Source organism: Microtus pennsylvanicus, chromosome 5, assembly GCF_037038515.1.
Source record: "Microtus pennsylvanicus isolate mMicPen1 chromosome 5, mMicPen1.hap1, whole genome shotgun sequence".
NCBI classification, from domain to species: Eukaryota; Metazoa; Chordata; class Mammalia; order Rodentia; family Cricetidae; genus Microtus; species Microtus pennsylvanicus.
Genome location: NC_134583.1, coordinates 16,235,001 through 16,258,715, shown reverse-complemented (window position 1 = coordinate 16,258,715; position 23,715 = coordinate 16,235,001). Strand labels below are relative to the sequence as shown.

Sequence of the window (23,715 nt, the reverse complement as noted above, 5' to 3'; positions counted from 1 at the left end):
CCTAACTGGTGTGTGCTTTGTAGAGTTGTTTCCATTGTTCTTCTCTAGTCTAAGGTGACAGTAGTGAGTAATCAGCAGCACTAAGGAGACCTGGAAATTACCACTCTTTCTTATATGTTTTCTTTGTTCTGTCACGCTTTTGTCCAATACATTTATTTTTTAATTGAGATTGGCTAACTCCTTAAGTGGACTCTGGGTAGGGGTTGGTATCCCTCGGATAGTGGCTTAGAAACTACTTGATCATGGGAAGCTGTTAGGATTAAAAAGTTCCATCTCTCTAGGACAGAATGTTTGCCATGATTCAAGTACCTGGAAACTTTATGTTGTTTCTGGTTTTTAAGATAAGAGATATAGAACATCTGCACTCTTTATTCCATTTTGCTCAGATGTAGAGGTTTTAGCAATTTTTAGAGAATAATATTTTCAGGGCCTGAGAATTGTGAAAATGAGAATTTGTCTGTTTTGTATTGCTGTGACAGAGTACATGAGACTTTATAAAGAAAAGAGGTTATTTAGATATGGTTCTAGCGACTGACAAGTTTAGATCTGACACTCCATATTATAAAGGCTCAACATGGACCTCATGGGCACCTGAAAAGAGACAAAACCTGGATAGTGAACTCTTGTTGCTGCAGATCATTGTCCCAGTAAAAATGTGTTCTATACTAGTGAGGTGTCATTCATTCTTCTTAATGACTGGTCAACTCTTCAAGCCCCTTAACTCCTAACACCACCACAGTGGAAATTAAATCTCAGTGTAAGTTTTGGCGAAACAAACCAAATCTATACTATAGCAAGGATCAAAAACATTTTATCTATTGGAGACATTATATCAAAGAGCAGTTTATTACGTAGCTATTAGCATAATCTTTCCAATTGCAGTTTTGCCAACGTAGTAGCCATTTTGCTCATTTGAATTCAAACAAGTTTTATGTTGAATATGGATGATAAATTTCTGTCTCTTATTTTCATCCTGTTTTCTCTGCCTTTGTTTAGTTTTTGCCTCATGTATTATGATGATTATCAGTGTTTTACATGTAGCAGCAATGTGTATAATTCTTAGTGATCTGAATGTTAAATTATAGTGAAAAAGGTGGCAGGAGGCGAGTTTAAGAGAATTGTTCAAAGGTTATTTGGGTTTATAAATCATTATAACAAGTTTTGATTTTATTATATAAATAGTAACATTGTATGCACTTTGACTTGAGAACAACAAGAAATAATTCAAAGGGCCAGAGAAAGGGTCCTTAAGCAGGTATTACTCTTGCAGAGGAACTGAGTTTTGTCTCCAACATTCATTCATGTCAGGCAGCTCACAGCCACTGGCATTCTAGCATTGGGGTGTCTGATGGTCTCTCTGAGTACCTACACTATGCACAGACACATAATTAGAGGTAAAATGAAATCTTAAAGAATTTGTGTTTTAAGCAGATTTTGCAAATAGATTATAAGAAGGTAAAGCATATGTTGTGGGTTCTCTTGTGATAGGAGAGACAAGAGAAAGTGGGTTATTTCAACGTGTCTTTCTTGTAAACTTAGTAAGACTTAATAGATTAGATATTAAGATAAACCTGTAAAAAAGTTAGCCACTATTCACTGACAATTGTTTAGGCTATCATTGATAGTGTCTGTTTCCTTTTCAGGGAAGATAGCCACCTTACATGCCAAAGCAGACAGTATTAGGCAGCAATGTGTAAAGTTTCTCCACTACATTAAAGTTTTCATCTTCAGGTAGGAATACAGATGAGTGGTTTTCTTACTGCATGGATATCTGTGGGTATATTTACACAAACTTGTATATTTATTCTATCTAATGCCTTTTTAGGTGCCTGAAAATACAAGATGCTGAGAACCACAATCTCACTCTCCATCCCTATGAGGCTTTGGAAGCTCAGCTTCCTTCAGTGTTGGTTGATGAACTTCGTGGATTACTTCTGTATATTGGACATCTAGCTGAACTTCCCAGTGTTACTCTAGGAGCATTTGTAAATCAAAACCAGATTAAGGTTTGATTAGTTTGTTTTTTAAATTATCCAACATTTTTTCTCTCCCAAGAAAAAGAGTATTATGCAAGAATAAGAATTGGTACAAGCATGGCATAAAATGAAACTCTGATCTCCTGTATTGTTAATTACGTATTTTTTACTATATATATATGTGCCTCACCTTAGTTTCTTCATTTATGGAATTATTTAACTTTCAGAAATTTTGGGAAGAATTAAATGATTGGCTTGGCTTAAAACACTACCCTGAATCAATAACTGTTCTCTATTTGAAAGTGTAAATGCTTAGAAATTTCAAATAAAAATTAACCTCTTTGAAATTTCTGTCATTCTCATCAATAAAGTTTTGGGAAATGCCATGTCATTTATATATTACAGTAAAATTTAAGAAAACATCTTTTATTTATTTGTTTTAAGGCACTGTCCTAGGAATCCTAGGCTGGCCTTAGTATGCCTTCGACTTCTGATCTTCTGCCTTTATCCCAAGTGTTGGGATTTCACACTGAAGCCATCGTGCCCAATTCATGGAGTGCTGGAAATTGAATCTGTGTGTTTATGCTGGCACAGCACACTACCAACCCTTACCCTCAAAGAAAAGTCATCATAGGGAAAATCATCATATGGAATTAAACTCTTTCACATCATATCACAGCTTAATGGTAGAATATCAGATGCAGTGTTAGATTCAATCCCTCAATACTTAAAAGGAAAAAATTTGCCTTTTAAAACCCACACTTATGTATTCCAATATCTCAAACTTTGTTGGAATGTGTTTTAACTATGCCTCTTTTTTCCAGTAGTGATAAACACTCTGAAGTTTGATTTTTTTTTTTAAAAAGGTATTAATAGCACAGTTTAACTCATAGGTAAATAGCAAATTCTGTATGTGAAAATTGGAGCATAAATGACAAATTATGATAATTTATGGTATTCTCTGAACTTTTAATCTCTCCTATTATATTTGAGTTTAATATCAATTAGTTTTTAGTAACATGATACTTGTCAAAATTTTTATTTTGGTGAACTTTAATAAATAAGAACAAGAAAATATTGACTTGATCAGAGATCAATATGTTCTAAAACAATTTATAGGTTATTATGTCTAATCCATAGAAAGGAAGTCAGTTACTACTTTTATAAATTCTGTCTTGATAAAGACACGTGGAGGGTGGTTTCCCTTTCTGGTTTCCATAAGTTGGAGTGCTTGTATTTTCTGGATATCCATCAAATGTATAAGAGAATAAACATGCATAACTTGTTCCTTAGCAGAAAGAAGGCTTTGTGTGCAAGAGCCTTTATTTTGATTTGGGCATCTTGAAAAATAGTTTATTTGAAGTCTAGAAGACTATTAAAGCAGGAGAACATCTTAAAATATAAAATATATACCAAAATACTGTCACGTAATAAAATATTCTTTTAAAAACTTAAAATTATATAATATATACACCTATATTATATACAGTATGCCATCTTTCTTACATATAAAAAGCATTATTTTAGCTACTATTTCCATTAGAGATGTTATTAGATGTTTTGTATCACAGTTTCTTCTATTTCTCTTTGTTTCTTTATCATCAATTAATTTGACTTTCCAGATAGGTGATTGGTGTGTGTGTTAGGGGGGTGCTATATATATATATATATATATATGTGTATATATATATATTTATACTATTTGTGCTATTAAAAATACTTTGACTTTTACATTTGTGGCTACAATTCCTCTCTTTTGCTTTATGTAGGAGGCAGGGTGCTAAAGAGATGCCTCAGAGGTTAAGAGCCATGAGGCTGCTCTTTCCAGAAGACTGGGTTTGATTTCCAGGAACCGTGTGATGGCTCAGAAACATCTGTAACTCCAGTTCCAGGGGATCTCTTTTGGTCTCTGCAGTCACTAGGCATGCACATGGTGCATATATATATACATGCAAACAAAACACCCATACACATAATAATTAAAAAATATGTAGGGAGATAGTAAATCTGACAATAGTTTCTGCAGATGGATGTGATAACTTTAATGTGTTACATCTTCCCCATTAATTTGAAATGTTTTATTTATCTCTTTCCTGTTCCTTCTGCTTGTTATCTCTCCCTGTGCCACTATTAGTCTAGCATTTTTGTGTTTGTATATTTGATAGAGAAAACCCTTTATCATTTTTTCTGAGTTCAGTGGAACTTGATAATGTCATTGTATTGTTTTACAGTGATTCTCAGTGTTGACTAGTGATAACCAATACAGCATAGAGCTAAAATTTTTCGTTTGAGTTTGACAGAATTGAGTTTGAGTGCTCAATCATGGATTGAGAGAAAAAAAATTCTTCACCTTTGTCGCCTTGCATTTCTTAATGAGAATGGCCATATAGTTGGCATCATGATCTGAAGTTCTCATTTTTATATTTTGTGGTTCCTTTGCACTCACTTTATTAAAGGGTATTTCTTAGCTAATTTCTGAAGCAAAAACTGCATCTTAAGATTCCTTTATAGCCTTACCACTAAACAGACACAGTGGTTGGTTGAAAGGGGTCTGTACTGTCCCAACCTATTTAGCCATCTCTATAATGTATCTGTATTAAACCAGTAAGTAAAAATGTATCCTTTCAAGGCTCTTCAGTGAAAGAATTTGTCTCTAACCATGACAAAATTTTTCCCAGTCTTTGGATGGGTAATGAGTTCTTTGGATGGGTGGAGGAGTTTTGTTATGTAGTACAAAACACCTAGTAAAGTCTAAATTTTTACTACTAATAATGTCATTCACAGCTCTTCCCGCCATCATGGCATTTATTACATCTCTACTTGGATACCCATTGGCTGGTGCTGGAAATACTTCACATGCTGGGTGAAAAATTGAGTAAGTTTATGGTTTCTGCTGTTACAATCCTAACTTTCAATGTTTTTTAAAATGAAATTAGGCAGCTGAATACCGTGGCATATAGTCTATAATCCCAGTTCTTGTGAGGCTGAGGTAAGAGAATTATGAGGCCAGCCTGGATTGAATGATGAATTCTGGGTTGGCCTGTGCTATGAAGAGAAACCCTGTCCAAAAGAAAATAATTTAATTATAAGTACTTATGCCATTTTTAAAACGTAAATAGGTAATGTTTATTCCCCATTTTCTCCCAGAGTGTCCAACAGTCATGCCCAGATAAGTGGAAATTGCTCCATCAGTTTATTTTTCACTTTGATCTGTTGGTATACATGTATTCATTTTTGTTTATAACTGGTATGGTTGTACTTTTCATTGTGGTCTTTCATTTAGCAGATTGTGTATGTTTGTTACATGTCTGTGCTGCAGTCTGTTTACACTTGTGGTGTGTATAGTGACTAGAGACTACATCAAAAATTTACACCTTATTCTAGGCCTCTTATTTTTGTTTTTTTCAAGACAGGGTTTCTCTGTTTCCTGGCTGTCCTGGAACTCACAGAGATCCATGTGTCTCTGCCTCCTGAGTGCTGGGATTAAAGGTTTAGGCCATCACTGCCTCACTGAGACAAGGTCTCTTATTAACTGGACTTGAACTTGCCATTTTGACTAAACTGACCTGCCAGCAAGCCCTCAGGATCTTCCTTAGTGCTGGGTTATAGGCCCTTGCTGCCATGGGATGCTGGGAAACAAACAGGATTTTTGTAGTGATGCAGCAGCTTTTTAGACATCTGTTGGGGAAAGTACATGTGGTTCAGTTATACTGAGACTTGTGTTACAGCTCTATTGCACTAATTCAACTGTGTCTCTTTTTAACAGTAGTTCCTGGATTCTTTTATAAATGTTTCTCAGAAGACACATATGAATATACCTTTAATCTGTGTATATATTCTATAAAATATTTTCTTAGACATAGAATCAAATATTGAAGCTTTGATGCTAATTTTAGATTGTGTGCCTTTTCTTCAGACTCTTGTCAGCAATATACTAATGTACTGCTGATAAACGAAAAACAATGCCAGATGTCTCTTTTTCTTCCAGGGTTTTCTGGTTATCAGTTAACTTCAACATCTTTACATAATTTGATTTTCTTTTGTAAATTTTCTAACTTTCTTAGGGCACTTTGTATATATGGATAGTAATCTTAGATTTCAGATGTGGGTTTTTTTGTTTTTTTTTTGAGATGGGGTTTCACTATTTAACCCTGGCTGACCTAGACCTCAGTGTGTAGATCAGGCTATCCTGCTGTCCTGGAACTGAAAGAGATCCACCAGCCTCCACCTTTGTAGTTTGGGGATTAAAATGTGCCACTACACCCAGCAAATGCTGTGTTTGTATTTTTTTTTTAATCTTGCTGCTTGGCAGTTTAGGTTTCAAAGACATATATATGTCAGTAACTACTTTTAATTATGTATATATATGTCTATATATACATTTACATTTATAAACAAAGTAATTTACAGATTTGTAATGATTATTTTAAATATATTTAGAATAATATTCAAGTGGATACACTTTGTAGGTAAAAGTTTTGGTTATTGTTTACCTTGGTTTGCTCTGTTTTAAACAACAAAACAATTGCAAGATGTGAGCACACTGGCCTCAGTTAAAAGACTAATGTTGCAGCCTCTTTGTTTTTAGAATCTTTGTAGATGAGGACTGGTGATTTTCTTTTATTTTAAAGCTATAGAGCAGTAAGCTTTTCAAAGACGGCCTCATTAATACAAAAAAAGTTAATTAAACTGAATATCGAATTGGAAAAGTTTTTTTTTTTTTAAGGTAATGCTTGGAACTATAAGCAGTTATTCTAAAATTTAACTTACAAAAAAATCTTAAATTGTGTTTTACTTTAGAAAGAATTGAAGAGGTAAGATCATTTTTTTTTGTGAGAATTAACTAAATCTGAGGTTTTAAAGTAGAATTTATATTATTTTGCAGAACAAGTTGTCTATGGCCATCAGTTTATAAGTCAGACTGGTGAAAGTTTAACCAATGTCAGCCTATTTGAAGAACATTGTGAAAATCTTTTCTGCGACTTGATAAGCCTGTCACTCAACAGATATGACAAGGTAATGCTTTAAGAATTATTGATGTTTTAATGGCAACAATCCTTAATATGTGGTATAATATATAAGAATTCAAAGTGGTTTCCATGTTACAATTTTTTGTTTTGTATTTCGTTACTAGTATCTGGTAGCTAAATGGGATGAGAATGTAAATGTTTACATTTGATAAAATGTTTACATGTATATATTGATATGTGTATGTATATTTGATATAAATGTTTACAATAAGCTGGAATTCATCTTTCAAGTTAATTTTTAAAGTGCTACATTAAAATACAATGTTAGGACATTTTAATGAGGAGTCATGCTTTAATAAGCATATGCATTATATAATGCTTGAGTTAAGTTAAGCATTTTTCAAATCTTTATCATTCTGGTAAAACACATTGTTCAAAATACATTGTTCTAGCTTTTCAAAATATTTAGTGTGTAACGTTAATTACTGTGTACAATTGTGTCTGGAATTCCATATTCCTGCCTAACTGTAGCATGAAGCATGTTTATTTTGCCTTATAACAAATGAAAATTTATTTCTAAGTTTCTTTCAGGAATCCCTCTCCCTACCTCTTTCTCTCCTTTCTTCCCTCCCTCCCTCTCTCCCTCCCTTCCCCCGTTTGTGTGTGTACATGTGTGCGAGCGTGTGTGTGTATGTGTGTGTGCATGTGCATGTGTGTGTATATGCATGTGTGTGTATGTGTATGTGCGTGTGTGTGTGTGCATGTGTGTGTGTGTGTGTATGTGCATGTGTCTTAGATGGAACTGACTGAGGATCAAAACAGGTGTTGTGTAAACAATGTTGTACTAGAAAATACTTTTGCCAGTGTTCCCTTTACTTTCTTTAGTGGCTCTTATACTGCTATGCTGATTTTAGTAGTCCTGACAGCTTTTTCCAACAAAGTCTTAAATGTGTACTGCTTAACCCATGCTTCAAAATATTTATTGTGTTTGTTCTTTTAGCTGAAAATCAGGGTTGTTGTGTTCTTTGGTTGTAACGGGAACTTTTTTTTTTTTAAAAAGCTAAGGAAATGACACTTTTCTTAAACTGAGAAAACATTTTAACTGTTTATAACAATTAGCTATGTGACGTGTAAGTAGCTCTTTCTTGTTGCAGGTTAGACCTTCTGAAGCATTAGTGATTAATCACTACTCATGCTCATGTGTTAAAGAATTATGGGTTCTACTTATTCATCTTCTAGACCACAGAAGTAAATGTTCAGTTGCAGAAGTAAGTTCATATATTGAATTTCTGTATGTAGAAGAATGGCTACTCAAATCACACACAGTATTGTTTGCATAGTTGGGTATTCTCCTAGATGAGCCTGTATCTTCCAGAGAGCATGCATTAATAGAATGTATAAGGAAGTTTGTTATAAGAGATTGACTAGCACTGTTGTAGAAGCTTATCCTAAGATGGAAACCGCGGAGAACTGACTACACAAGTTACAGTCAGAGTCAAAAGGCTTAAAAGGTAGAGGAGGTCTTCTCTGAGAGCTCTTCTAAGTGAAACTGTAGTTCCTGACTTCACCTCAGAAAAGTAGTTTTGGATGAATCAGTCAGTATAAAGCAGAGTTGGAGTTAAGAGTTTTGTTTTTGTTTTTATAATTACATCATTTCCTCCCTCAAACAAACCCTCTCATCTACTCTCTACACCCCTGGATCTTATTCAGATTCACATCCTCTTTTTATTATGTGTTTTTTATTTGTGTGCATTGGTGATTTTCTCTGGGGAAGGCTTGTAATTTTTTCTATAGTGTTGAAGCCTCCTGTGCATTCCCTTTCATATTAGTATGTCTCTTGATGCCATTCTTGATTAGCTGTGTTTAGCAGCCATGTTGGTGACACAGCCAGATTCCTGTTTCTGTGACCCTTATCCCCACCATCCCCTTCTGAAATGATCCCTGATCCTGAGGTGCCATAGTTTGTTGTAAATGTTATCAGATGGGACTTTGCAATTTGACCAGTTGGGTTTTTTTGCTATGGTCTCCAATTATAAGTTTCTCTGAGGAGATTTGAGAGCTGCATGTATCTATAGGAGGAAGGACAGCTTTTTAGACTGTTGTTGGGTATTGTGCTGACTTAGGTGACAGTTGTAGTTTCGTCTTAAGATTCATGACTACATTAGCCTAGAGAAGTTGGTTAGGTTTCTAGTACCAGATGGGATTTCCTTCTTGAGTGTGTCTTATAAATCCAATTAGAGAGTTGTTGGTTACTGCCAAGGTATGATTGCCACTACTGCACCTTTATGGTCATTATCACCTGTTGATTGTTGTTCATAGTTGTCATAGCTGGTAGAACTATTGGTTATTTCCCTCTGTTAGGAGCTTGCATGGAACCTTCTGGTATCATGAAAGCTAGTCCTCAGGGAGGGGGCTCCCAGGTCAGATTAACTTTGGATTATCTGCCCCCTGTGTCTCAAGATGTAGTGTTAGTAGGGATGTACCTTTCCTCTGGGGGTCTTATGCATGCTGTCACAGTCTCTGGTATGCTGTGGATTCAGCTTTACTGGATGCTGACAGCAGTCCTCAAGCACACTCTAGAGTAAAGGTCTTTTTTTACAGTCCTCTTAATTTTTTTTGTGTCTTCCTATCCTGCCTCAAACCAGTTTCAGTGTGGCTTTTCATTTTTAGAAACATGTTAATGCTCAAAAATAATCAGTGTTTAGAAGATGTACTGAATAGAATATAAAAAGAATTAATTGAATCCATCTATATTTCAAATGAATTAAAACAGTATAGAGGTTAGAAAAACTAATCTAGGTATTATTAGAATATACCAATTTGTCTGTGTTCTTTTAAGGTTAAACACAATTTTATAAAGAATATAAATAACAGGGTTTCACTATTTAGCTCATGCTATCTTGGAAATTGTACTCTAATTGTCTCAGCATTCTTAATGATGGAATTATAAGTGTGAACTATCTTTTTAAATATTATTATTTAAGTGTTGGTAGTTTCAGACCTGTTTTTAGTCTGAAACTCAGAAAATCGTCAATATGTTATAGATAATATGATCTAGGTTTATCACAATGAAAAGAGGGGAAGGTAGTATAAGTCATGGGTAAATTAGAATAAAGCTAGGTATGGATGTATGTTTGTGTACATATATTTCCTATCTTTTTCACTAGGTGGACCTAGTAGTCAGTCCTAAGGAAAATGGTACAGATAGCTCTCAAAAATGACAAATTTCTAGTGAACACCAGCAAAGCTCCTTGGACAATTGGCTGGCTTTCCACTGGTCCATAAAAAAAGAAAATGAACCCGAAACATCTTAAGCCAGAAATTGTTTTCTTAAAAGTGATATGTTTGAAGAACACAAGAACCCAATGAAAATCTTCCATGTATTGATAATTGATTCATGTAAGACATAGTTGAAAAAGGTTATGATCTATACAGAACCCATGCTGATACAAATAAGTAGGGAGAAGGGATTCTTTTCTGATAAATGTATATCAAGAAACATTAGAAAACTTGTGTGAGTGTTTATGCTTCAAGCAAGATTCTTCATTGGATGCTCAGCCTAGTGAACAAAAGTGAGATGGACAGCAATTCCATTTTAGTATTCTTTTGATTTGTGTTTCCTGAGACAAAATCTCAATGTGGATGCCTGTGATGGTCTCCAACGTCCCTTCTTTCTACTCCAGTCTCTGGAGTATTTAGATATGTTGCCATTATTTTGAGCTTAGAAAACTAGGATATGTTTGTAGTTTTGTAAATATCTCCACATAGTACTTATCAGTTACAAAGAAGAAAATAGTAATGTTATATATGATCTAGACAATCTGGAAGATGCCTCCTTAACCACATAGTCAAAGGTAACTTGTAATAGGATAAATTAACACCATGCACCCCTCATATGATGCAGTAAAAGAATAAGAAAGACAGAGCTGTTGCACAGAGAAACCCTATCTCTAATCCTTACTACCCCCCCGCCAAAGAATGTTTTTCTGGCTTTGTTTCCCCAAATGTGTATTCAAGACTAGGCTAAACCCTTTATATCAAGACTGGACTAGGCAACACATTAGGAGGAAAAGGGTCACAGGCAAAAGAGTAAGAGACACCCTAATCATAGGAGTTCCACAAGAGCACCAAGCTACAAACCATAAAGTGTACGCAGAAGACCTAGGTTATACCCATGTAGGGTCTGTGTTTATCTTTTCAGTCTTTGTAAGTCCCTATGAGCCCTGCTTACTTGATTCTGTAGGTTATGTTCTCCTGGTGTTTTCTACTCCTTTGGGCTCCTACCGTTTTTACTCATCCTCTTATGCAGTATTCTTCTTACTCTACATAATGTTTGGCTGTAGGTCTCTGCATCTGCTCCTATCAGTTTATGGATGATATCCCTCTGATGACACTTGGACTAGGTACCAGTTTATAAGTGTAGCAGGATATCATTAAGAACTATCATGGATCCAGGGTCTCTGAGCTGTCCTACCTTTGGTTCCTGGCCATCCATGCAGGGTCAGGCTTGGACTCCATTTCATGATGTAGGACTCAAGTTGAACCAGTCATTACTTGGCCATTACCACAACTTCTGCACCACCATTACCCCAGCATATCTTGTAGTCAGAACAGATTGGAGGTCAAAGATTTTGTGGTTCTACTGCTAGAAACCTTGCCTGATTATAGAAGATGGCAAGTTCAGGCTCAGTATTTTTCATTACTAGGAGTCTTCCTTAGGACCATTCTTGTAGATTCCGTGGAGTTTTATATCACCCCCAAATGCCTTCCAATTCCAGTTGTTTTTGGTAATACTCGCTTCCTGCTCCTTCTCATCTCCATCCCTTCATCCCTCATCTCCTGATTTCTCCTGTTCCAATTCTCATTCTTCTCCAATAAAATCTATTCTATCTCTCCTTCCCATGGACATCCATGCACCACCCCATCCCCACCCCAGCCCTCCTTGTTACTTAGCCTCTCTGAGTCTGGATTATAGCATGATAATCTTTTGCTTAGCAACTAGTGTACACTTATGAGTGAGCATATATCTAATGTTTGTCTTTCTGGGTCTGGTTTACCTCACTCTGAATTTTTTCTGGTTGCATCCATTTGCCTGCAAATATCATGAGCTATCTGTCACTTGTGCTGTAGGAGTTCCCTGGTATAATTTTGGGGTCACTTATATATGCAATCTGTAACATGAAGGGCCGGCTTGTTGGGGTTTCTGTCCCACCTGGTACTCCACAGCCAGCAAGTTCCAAAGAAAATCACACAGATCTCCATAAGTTATAAACTGATTGGCCCATTAGCTCAGTCTTCTTATTAGCTCTTGTAGCTTATATTAACCCATTCTTATCTATTTTAGCCACATGGCTCAGTACCTTTCTCAGCTAGCAGGTTACATCTTGCTTCTTGGTGGTCTGGGCTGGAATTGGAGCTGGAGCTTCCTGCTTTCCAGAATACTCCTGTTCTCATTGCCCCGCCTATATTTCCTATCTGGTTGACCCGCCTATACTTCCTGCCTGGCCAATCAGAGTTTTATTAAAATACATGATTGACAGAATACAGACAATTCTCCCACAGCAATCAGATCTACAAACTTTAACTTCTTGCTTTCCAATTTGTAGCTTCCTTCGGTTGTCTCATTATTCTTGCTATAACTCCAATTACTACATTGAATAGATATGGAGCCTTGTTCCTGATTTTTGGTGAAATTACTTTTGAGTTTCTCTTCATTTAATTTGATGTTGGCTATTGGCTTGCTATAAATCGCCTTTATTATGTTTAGTTAATGTCCCTTTTAACTCTGATCTTTCCAAGACATTTATGATGAAGGGATGGTCAATTTTTGTCACAGACTTTTTCAGCATTGAATGATGATCATATAGATTTTTTCTTTTAGTTTGTTTATATGGTAGACTGCATTGACTGATTTTTATGTGTTGAACTGTCCCTGTATTTCTGGAGTGACGCCCACTGGATTATGGTGGATGATTTTTCTTAGATTCAGTTTGCAAGTATTTTTGAATCAGTGTTCATGAGGGAAATGGTCTGTAATTCCCTTTCTTTGAATCTTTCTATGGTTTGGGTATCAGGGTGACTGTGGTCTCATAAAATGAATTTGGCAGTTTTATGGAATAATATGAGGAGTATTGGTATTAACTCATCTTTGAAAGTCTGTTAGAATTCTGTGTTAAAACTGTCTGGCCTTAGTGTTTTTTATAGTTGTGAAACTTTTAATGACTGATTGTATTTCCTTGAGAGTTATAGATCTATTTAAATTGTTTATTTGATTGTGATTGAACCTTGGTAATTGTATTTACCAAGAAAATTCTTCATTCCTTTTAGATTTTCAAATTTTGAGTAGTACAGGTTTTAAAAGTTTGACCTCGTGATTGTTTTGATTCCTTGGTGTCAGTTGTTATGTTCCACTTTTAGTTTATGATTTTGTTAGTTTGAATATCTCTCTCTGTCTAACTTAGGTTGGATAAAGGCTTGTCTATCTTGTTGATTTTCTTCAAGAACCAGGTCTTTGTTTTATTGATTCTTTTGTGTTCTCTTCGTTTTTATTTTATTGATTTCTGTTCTCAATTTGGTTATCTCCTGGCATCTTCTCCTTTTGGATGTGTTGGCTTCTTTTTGTCCTAGTGCCTTCAGGTGCGCTCTTTGTTAGCACGAGACCTCCCCTGTTTCCTTAGATACTTAATGTTTGCAGTTTCCTCCTAGCACCACTTTCACCGAGCCCCATAAGTTTGGGTGTGTTGTGAATTCATTTTTATTGAAATCTAAGAAATTTTTAATTTTCCTTTTTTCTGCCTTGGTTCAGCATTCATTCAGTAGAGAGTTGTTCAGTTTCCATGAGTTTGTAGTTGTGCAGTTTCCGTGAGTTTGTTGTTTCTGTTGTTGTTAAAGTCAGTTTTAATCTGTGTTGTTCTGATAGGATGCAAGGAGTTATTTAAATTTTCTTGTATCTGTTTAGACTTTCTTTGTAACTGAAAATATGGTTAGTTTAGAAGACTGTTCTGGGAGGTGCTGAGGCGAAGGTGTATTCAAGATTTACTAGGGTTTCCTTTACAAACGTGTGTGCCATTGTACTTGGGGTATAGATGTTAAGAACTGAAAGATCATCTTGGTGGTTTTTACTTTCGATGAATATGAAGTTCCCTTCCCTGTCACCTTTGATTAGTTTTGGGTTGAAATTCATTTTGTTAGATACTAAAATGGCTACGCCAACATGTTTCTTAGGTTCATTTGGTTGGAAAATCTTTTTCTGTTTACTCTGAGGTAATGTCTCTCTTTGATGCTGAGGTGTATTTCTTGTATGCAGCATAAGGATGGATCCTGTTTTCACATCCATTCTGTTAGTCTGTGTTTTGGCGGGGACATTGGGGGAATTGAGTTTATTGAAATTAAAGATATCAGTGACCAATGATTGCTAATTCCTGTTACTTTGTCGTTGTCGTTGTTCTTATAGGTTCTAGTGATAGTGTGCATGTCCCTTTCGGTTTCCTGTGTTTTTGTTAGGGTTCACAAGAAGTCTCACAAAAGACTACCAGACGTGTACATTCAGTGTTTATTATCTTGAGAGTAAAGGTTCCAGCATGCTTGGACAACATATCTGATACAAAGGCAAAATGCTGATGATGATAAGAGCACACAGGCTCTTTTTAAGCACAGCTAGGGGGAGTTTCAGGGACAGTTAGGTCATCCTATCTATGATTGGGTAAACAAGTAGAAGTTAAATTAGTATTTGCCTAATTGCCTAAGAATAGCAGGGCCTGACTAGGACTGTAATTCTTCCATCTTTGGGCATGATTGGACAAGTCTCAGGACCTGATTCTATTTGGTCCTTACCTTGAGGTACTATGGGGGCTGGCTCAGGCCTTATACATCTCTCTCTCATTGTCCTTACAGGAAACTGAGGCCCAGCTGCAAAATGGGGAAAGTTCAGACCTTTCATTTTCATGGATATAGTTAACTTCCTTGTGTTTTTCTTTTAATATATTCTGTAGGCCTGGATTTTTGAATTTAAATTTGACTTTATCATGGAATATCTTCTTCAACTATGGTGATTGAACTTTTGCTGAGTATATTAGCCTGAGCTGGCAAGTGGTCTCTTAGAGTTGGCAGGACGCAAGTCTAGGACCTTCTGGCTTTTAGAGTCTATGTTGAAATGTTGGATATAATTTTAATAGGTCTGCCTTTATGTTACTTGGTCCTTTTCCCTTGAAGCTTTTAATATTCCTTGTTTTGTATGTTTAACGTTTTGATTATTTTACTTCTCTGGGACTTTCTTTTCAGATCTAATCTCTCTGGGGTTCTGTAAGCTTCTTGTATCTTTATAGGCATGTCCTTTATGTTAGAAAAATTTTCTTATTTGACTTTATTAAAAAATATATTTCTGTTCTTTGAGCTGAGATTCTTCTCCTTCTATTCCTATTTTATTCCCAGTAGTTTTAGATTTGGTCTTTTCATAGTGTCCCAGATTTCTTGGAAGTTTTATATCAGGAATTTTGTATATTTAACATATTCTTTGGTCTGATTTGTCCATTTCTTCTGTTGTATTTTGGCAGCACCTGAGATTCTTTCATCGTTTGTATTCTATTGGTGATGCTTGCATCTGTAGTTCCTGTTTGATTACCTAGATTTTCCCATCTCCTGTATTCTCTGTTTCAGTTTTCTTTATTGCTTCTATCCCATTTTCTTTCTATTCCATTGTCTCGAACAGTTTTATTTATTTCCTTTCATTGTTTGCCTTTTTTTGGCTTTTAAAAAGGAATTTATTAATTTCCTCCATTTTTTTTGTTTGTTTTTTCCTCTCTTTCTTTAAGGAATTTATTCCCTTCCTGTTTTAGGACCTCTATTATACTTAGAAAGATGGCTTTAAGACTGTTTTCTTGTGCTTCAGCTGTGTTATTTTGGCTGTTGTTGATTGTATTTTTTTTTTTTTTTGGATTTTCGAGACAGGATTTCTCCGTAGCTTTTTGGTTCCCAATTGTATTTTTATGCTGGTGTCTAGGCATCTGTGTTTGGGGTAATTATAGGTTTAGGTGCTGAGTTTGTCTTCGCTGTAGGGTTTTTTTTTTCTTCTTTCTTTCTTTCTTTCTTTCTTTCTTTTTTTTTTTTTAATTTTGATTTCTGTTTCCTTTGGTCTTCTAACCAGAGTGATCTGGGATTCTGTTGGCCTCAGGTGGAGTAGGTGTTTCTTCAGGATTTGTGGGTTAGGATATGGTGATGTGGAAGAATGCTTTTTGGGGATAGGTTGTGCAGGAACTGAGGAAGTGTTGGCAGTCTGTGGACTGGAATCTTACCTTTGATGGTTCTGAGTGCCCTCGTGACCACTGGTAAAGCAGGGGACTTCCGCGTGAATTATGGTGATTAGGACAGGGGGAGTTGTTAGTAGGTTGAGCGACTCCAATCAAGAGTTGATGGTCTGCAGGCATGGGTTGGTGGGTCTTGTCTGGGGTCCTGGGTGCTGCTGTAGCCTCTAGAAAAGTAAGGGGCTTTTTATCTGAGTTGGGGGTCCAGGAATGGTGGGCAGTCGGGGCTAGACTGGGTGTGCTCTTAGGGAGTGTTGGAGGTCTGGGATAAGGGGGCTTATCTGTGGTTCTCTAAAGTGTTATTAATCATTCCCTGTGCGGATTACCAGATGATATATTTACAAGACAGATTTTCAGAACATTCTGTAGGTTATTGACAAAAGACACCTTTAAAATATAAAACACATTAAGGTTCATAATTGATGCTCTATTATGTGTGCATATTTCATTATGAACAAGAAAAACTTTAATTCAGAGGTAATTAGAGTTGTGTCTTAATTTAACTGAATTATGTTCTTTTTGTTCCTTTAGACATTTTGGAATTGGCTGAATAAACTTCTTAAAACATTTTTTGAAAAATCAAATGACCAAAGAAGACCTTCTGCTTCTCTAACCCAGGCCAAGGATCCATTAGGCTTTAGTTGGTGGGTTAGTGTTCATGTAGCATCACTGTACCAGATTGATCGCCATGGTGTATCAGATGAAATGGTGAGATTTATATTTGCTCTTTATTTTTAGTGTTTGTATACTATCAGTTAATATGTTTCTTTAAAGATAAACGTAAAGCAAATGAGTAGCAAATAAAAATTTAGGTTATTGGAAACAAATTTTTTTGTATAATGTTTCTATAAACATCTACTAATCTTGAAGATTTTTAAAGTTCACATTTTTATTGTTTGATAAATGGAAAGCAGTTTGTAGAAGACTTGGTCTCCAATCTTGGCTCTGCTTTTAAGTCTTCCATGGACTTTGAGTAAATTGCTCAAATTTTTTTATCCTTTGTTTCCTCATGGAAAAATCATGGCTTTGCCTTGGTCCACAGTTTCCTTCTACTTATAAATTCTGCAAGAGTGTCAGAGGGAAAGCATATATCTATGTCTCCCTGAAATGAATCAGTTGGTTTGTGTGAAATAAAATTAAAGTTTCTTTTGGGGCTGGAAGTACAGTTCAGTGTTTAAGAACACATACTACGTTTACAGAGGACCTGACGTTATTCCCTGCATCCACACGGCGAGGTTCACAGTTTCCTGTAACTTTAGTTTCAGAGGATCTGCTGTCTTCTTTGGATCTGCTGCAGGCAACTGCAGTGTTGCGCAAACCCAACGTATACACTTGATTTTAAAAGGCATAATTTTTTTAAAGTGTTTATTTTGTATAACATTTCTTTTGACATGCTTTTCCTTAAATCTATTTAACAAACTATCAGTTTTGCTTCAAAGAATACAGATTTTATCTATCTGTTGAATTACTGCTTAGTTGGAAACAGTCTTTTATGGCATTACTCAATTTCTTGTGATTTAAACCATCTAATATATATATTCATGAATATATATATTATATATATGAATCCTATTTGATGTTTTTAATTTCTATATGTGTATAATTTCTTTCTCAAAAAATAACAGAATTTTACAAGCATGTCAGTTCTGTGAAATTCAGACATCTGAGGCAGGAGGATCAACACAAATTCAAGACTAGCCTATATTGCATAGTAGTAGGTGAGTGTGAGTGTTTCAACTCTGGATTTGAAAAGATATCCTGACTTATCAGGAAGCCAGTCTATACTTAGGACCACAATAGGACAGCTCAGCCCTGGAGGGAAAGGTGCTCTGACTTGTTGGGAGATCAGGCTACCTGAAGTTGGGGTGTAATGGGGGGGGGGTGGTTTCCTTGCAGGATATAGCAATCCTGCTTCTCTCCTAGAGAACTGTTATAGCTGAGCTCTGATCTGTTCCACTAAGGGGAAAAGTCCTAGCAGAACTATCAGCTTCTTTTTCTGTGGCCCAAGCTATAACTTCTGCTACATTCTACTAAAGGGAAACCCCTACAGAAGTGTAGAATCTCCTCCTGTTCCAGTTATTTTTTTCTGCTTAGCCTTGTTCAGGCCCCCAGCCCCCTAAGGGGACGTCTCAGCAAGGCTTTTTTGTTCAGTTCCCTAAGTGACATCCAAGCCAGGTTCTTCTATTCTGTGCCATTGAACCCAAGACTTTTGGTTTGGAAAGGAGGAATCCAGGAGAGTGGCTGCCTTTGCCAGGGTGGTAAAGAACAGTTCCCCCAACTGAACAGACAGAAGGGCTTATATAGGGCTTCTTAGAGGCAGAGTTTTCTCTAGGAGAAGTTTTCTGCTCAGGGATTGCTTAGTTTAGTTAGTCAGGGCCAGAGATGGCTCTACCTTTTTAGCTTGTTGACTCTAATCTTAGGGCCAGGACATATTTCTTTACTGGCTCTAATTCTGTGACAAAGTATGTTTCTTTGACACTGGTTTCAGGGTCAGGGAGTGTTTCTTTGGTTCTGGGTTCAGGAATAGGGTGTTTATTTCACTGGCTCTGGGTTCAGAGTTAGGGTGCTCACATATTGGTTGGTTTCTCTTGGCTGGCCCTTTTAAACTACAATAGTGAGTTCCAAGTTAGCCTTAGCAGTGGAATGAAGTCCTTCTCAAAACCCAATCTCTCAAATAAAATAGGCAGGTTTCTAGACATCAAGTCTGTATTTAGTACTAAATCCTTATTTAGTAATCCGATTTGGGGTTGTGAATTTTTATGATTATAATATTCCTTGGTTTCAACTTCTCTAAGTATAACACATCATTCTCTGAGCTTATTGTCTTAGTTTCTATTACTGTGAAGAGACACCATGACCAAAGGAAAACATTTAATTGGGTGGTTTACAGTTCAGAGGTTCAGTCCATTATCATCATGGTTGGCATCATTGCTTGCAGGCAGACATGGTACTGGAGAAGGAACTGAAAATTCTACAGCTCTGCAGGCAACAGGAAGTGAACTGTCTCACTGGGTGTAGCTTGAGCGTAGGAGACCTCAAAGCCCTTCCACACTTTAACGTACTTCCTCCAAAAAGGCCACATATATTTCATCAAGGCTCAACCTACTAATAGAGTCTCTAATGAGCTTATGGGCCAGTTGCATTGAAACTACCACACTTAGGAAATCTGCTTCTTGATAAAGTGGACAAGCTTGCTCTTTTGAGCATTAAACAACTTGATCTCTGAGATGTTGTCTATGGTGTCTGATTGTTGGACTGACAGTGTTGTAGCAATAAATAGGCCCCTGGAAGTCTTCTAAATATCTCCTTTATAACAAAAGTTCTTCAAGGAAATCATCAAGATAAGTTATTACTGTAGAAAGTTCATGGCAATTTAAGCTGCCATTTTTTTCTTTTTCTTTTGAGAAATTAGAATAAACAGACACAGATGAACTGCATGTCCTTCATTCTGTCCATGAGAGTTTGCCTTCCTAATACATAACACATACTCAAATTTTAGTAGCTGGCATAATTTCTGTATGGCCCATTTATTAAGTACTTCTGTGGAATAGTATGCTAATGTTTAACATCACTTATTTATTAGAATATTATCAACATTAAGTAAATTTAAATATTGCTATAATTCTGAAGTCTCAACATAAGTGTTTTTAATTTTCTTTCTGTTCTACATTAATTCCTCTAAGAACACATTTCTTATTTTAATCAGTGTATATAAATGTAATACTTTGTCAAACTCTTCTGAGTTGTATTTGGTATTATAATAAGTGTTTATAAGAGGATCTATATGAAATACATTGTTCTTGATTTGCTTTAGGGAATATGCTTTTAGCTTATTAAACTTATTTGAACTATAATAACACTGTAGTGAGTGCTGTTCAGTAGTAGTTAATACTTATCCTTAGATAGTCCCAGTGTTGCGCTGTCATTGCTGCTACAGTGCACTAATGGTTTATTCTTATATCTCTGGAGATTATTACTTTTATTAGTGTTGAGTCAAGAAAGCAATGTGTCTTTTAATTTTGTTCCTTTGTAGTTTTCTTTTGCCAAAATATTTTAAAATACTGTTTAAAATCTTATTCATGTGGAAGGATTTTTAAAGGAAACTGCCACATTTGAAAGTGGAAACTTTCTGTGATAAAATATTATAGTATATATTTATATATGTACATATAAAATAAAAGTTGCTTTTAGTGTGTATTCTCAGAGTTTCCAATATTTTTTTAACTTGGGCGTGACTTTTAAAGATAGAGTCACATTAGTGACTAGCTTTTCCATTACTAATAGTTTTTATTAGGTGTGGAAATGCATATTGTATTTACAATGTATTTAATAACTAAATGATTATTCACGTTTTAGTGTGCCAAAAAGTAGGAGAAAAAAATGATATATCCGTCTATGGGTGAAGAAGTAGGAATATATAGTGACCAAGGGTCCCTTTATTTTGTCACTGAGATAAATTTGATTTTTTTCTTTTTAAAGCAGTTCTCCAAAAGATTGACTCTTACAAGTAAATCTTTGGTAGGATAACCATGTGCTCCAGTTTGCCATAGGCAATCCATTTTATGCCAACTGACTTTAATCTTATGTCCAATTTTATTCCCCAAGTTACCTCATTGGTAAATTACATGGTCATTCTTATTGATTACTTTAAAGGCATATCGGTTGGTTCCTTCAGAAAAATTGTAAATGGATGTTAATTTGTGTCTGGGATATATTTAAATCATAACTTTAAAAATTGCCCTGATGCTTTTTCCTCGTTATGATATATTGATGTTGCCAGCTATCCCGCAGGAAGAGATTGTATAGTAGTGTGCTTTTTCCCCCTGACGAATACTGTATGAAGGATGATAAGTAATAAAAGTTACATGGTTTTCACCAGACAAATATTGTAGATAAAATAAGATGTTTTAGCTTTTAAATGTGATGTTTCAACTTCTCCCAAAGTTTGATATGAAATCTTTACATTTTAAATAAATTTTAGATATGATTATGTTTTATTTTAAGTTTCTGTAACTTTGAAAATTAGACAGTATCTTTTTATAAGCCTGTAAGAAAAATATAGTATCTTAGTTCTCATATTAGAAGCGCTAGTTTTTTATTCATTTCTGCTTAATGTTCTCTCAATCTCGATGAGAATTTGTCATTCTCTTAGAATCCCAGTCAATTTATTTTACAGCCAAACATAGTTTAAAGATGTGAATTACTTTTGGGCATTACAAGGGTCAACTGTGACACTGTTTTCTGCCAAGAACATGGGGTTATCATCAGGCATGCTCTTTCTGGAGCATTTGAAATGACAACCTAATAAAAGCTATGAAATGTAGTCTTAAAATGAGAGTTGCACAAGTCCAGATGCAGTCTGCCGGAGGTGGAAAGTGGGGCTTTCTGTTTGTGGTGGGCTATTCCCTATAAAGATTAATGTTGGAATAAAAAGTAGAAAATATAGTCCCAGATTGATGGCTCCTACATGACTTGGCTTTTAGACATTAGATATGTGGGCAATATTATGGTGAAATAATATGTAGGAACAATTCTCGCATGCTTAAATTTGCTTGTGGAAATAAAATAATGTTTTTGATACTGTATTCTCTTATGTTGGGTTTGGGCTGGTAGTTACTTTTTTAATATAAAGTTTTTTATGTATACATGCATATAAATATAAGTACAATTTCTTTAGTCCACCCAGTCACGTTTGTACGCATATGCTTTAAGGACTGATCACTTGCTGTTTGTTAATGTATCAGGGGCTCATACCTGGGGAAGACCAACTCTTCCTCTTAGAAGTTGCTTGTAGCCCTTTATCTAGGGGTGAATCCTTGTGTGATTTTCCTTCACCTTGTCTTTTGATAAATAGTTTAATTTATTTAAATTTTAGCCATCATGTAGTTCACATTGCTGAAATTCTTTGGGTAAGAATTACACTACTCTGATTTAAATGGCTTGTTAGGACAATTGAAGTATACTCATTAACATCCAGTTGTGAAACAAAAATATGAATTGTATCAACCTTGTCCTGTTCCTGATTACTTGGCCCTGTTTGTGACATTTTCTCTTCATAATAGTCTACAAACTGTAAGATGAATAAACCCTTCCCTCCCCAAGCTGATTTTGGTCTTGTTGTTTACCACAACAATAGAAAGCAAATTAGGAAAGGTAAGAAGTACATAGGGCAGAGAACAGGTGGAACCACCGAAAGGGCAGTTTCATTTATTCTTTCATACTAATCTTCTGGCATTCATGTGTGACAGTATTCAGAGTGTATATTCTTTTTTGTTTTGTTTTTCTGTTTTTTTTTTTTGTCGTTGTTGTCGTCGTCGTCCCCCCACCCCACCCCCCCAGATGGTTTTTCTGGAGCTTTTGAGCTTGTCCTGGAACTAGCTCTTCTGGATCAGGCTGGCCTCGAACACCCAGAGATTCGCCTGTCTCTGTCTTCCGAGTGCTGCGTGCTGGGGTTAAAGGTGCCTGGCTAAAGTGTACATTCTTGACCAAGGTTTTGCTTCATCTTCAGTATTCATAGTTTGTAGGACCTTCATTACACGTGCATAACCTCTTACTGCTCAAGTGGTTGATCTCAGTCTCAAGGTTAGCTGACCCAAAGTCACACTTTGGGTTGGTGGAACTTGATCAAATCCTGCCCTAATATTCTGTGGTGATGACCAGCCTCTCCTCTGACATATCCTCACACCATTGTGATAGATAGGTCTCCAGACCAAGGTATTCCTTTCAGGCTTTGATATCTGATGGATCAAACAAGTGGTTTTTGTTTGTTTGTCAGTAGTAACTAATTCATTTCATTAGTAATGGTTACATGACCAAAAAGATAGTGAAAAGGAACATTATACTCTCAGTTTCTAAGAGTTAGGCATTTGCGGTGTGTGTGTGTGTGTGTGTGTGTGTGTGTGTGTGTGTGTGTGTGTGTGTGTGTGTGTGTGTGGTATCTAGGTAGTTCCTGGCTCAGAATCTGCCATGAAGATTTCGTCAAATTGTCACTTAGAGGAAATTCCTGAAGGCTTAATTGGGACTAGAAGATCTAATTTTGGTAGAATATTTTAGTTTCTCATTCTTTGGACTTGAGGTCTGTTCGCACTAGGGATGTTTCCTTGATTAAATTAGCAAGAGAGTACTGTCAAGATGGGAACTTCATAGAAGTGACATGTTGCCCCTCACGTTAGTGTTGTTGGTCTATTGATGACCATCTTCTTTGTATTGACGGAGGGGACTATATGCTGATACAGACCAAGACGACGCAGAGACCAGAAGAGGCTGTTTTAGTTCCTGACTACTGCTGTTACTGCTCCTATTAGTTAGGAAGTATTGATTTAGTGGAGTTAGCACTTATGTGAATATTTTCCAGCCTTTTAAAATCACAAGTAGTAAACACCTTTTATTCATAAACATACCTTTTATTCATTAGGTTTTTTGTTGTTTGTTTGTTTTTCTGAGACAAAGTTTGGAGCCTGTCCTGGAACT

The 23,715-nt window shown here is 35.9% G+C and overlaps 1 protein-coding gene across 4 annotated transcripts in view; it reads left to right on the top strand.

Moving 5' to 3' along the window:
* The window catches only part of Mms22l (MMS22 like, DNA repair protein), a 110,641-nt gene that overhangs the window by 5,200 nt on the left and 81,726 nt on the right, over nt 1-23,715 (top strand). For all 4 annotated transcript variants that reach the window (XM_075971305.1, XM_075971304.1, XM_075971307.1 and 1 more), the window contains 6 exons: nt 1,644-1,731; nt 1,826-2,006; nt 4,761-4,851; nt 6,862-6,992; nt 8,101-8,214; nt 16,777-16,953. In XM_075971305.1, the coding sequence (XP_075827420.1) occupies nt 1,644-1,731; nt 1,826-2,006; nt 4,761-4,851; nt 6,862-6,992; nt 8,101-8,214; nt 16,777-16,953 (782 nt within the window). The remainder of the gene's footprint in view (nt 1-1,643; nt 1,732-1,825; nt 2,007-4,760; nt 4,852-6,861; nt 6,993-8,100; nt 8,215-16,776; nt 16,954-23,715) is intronic.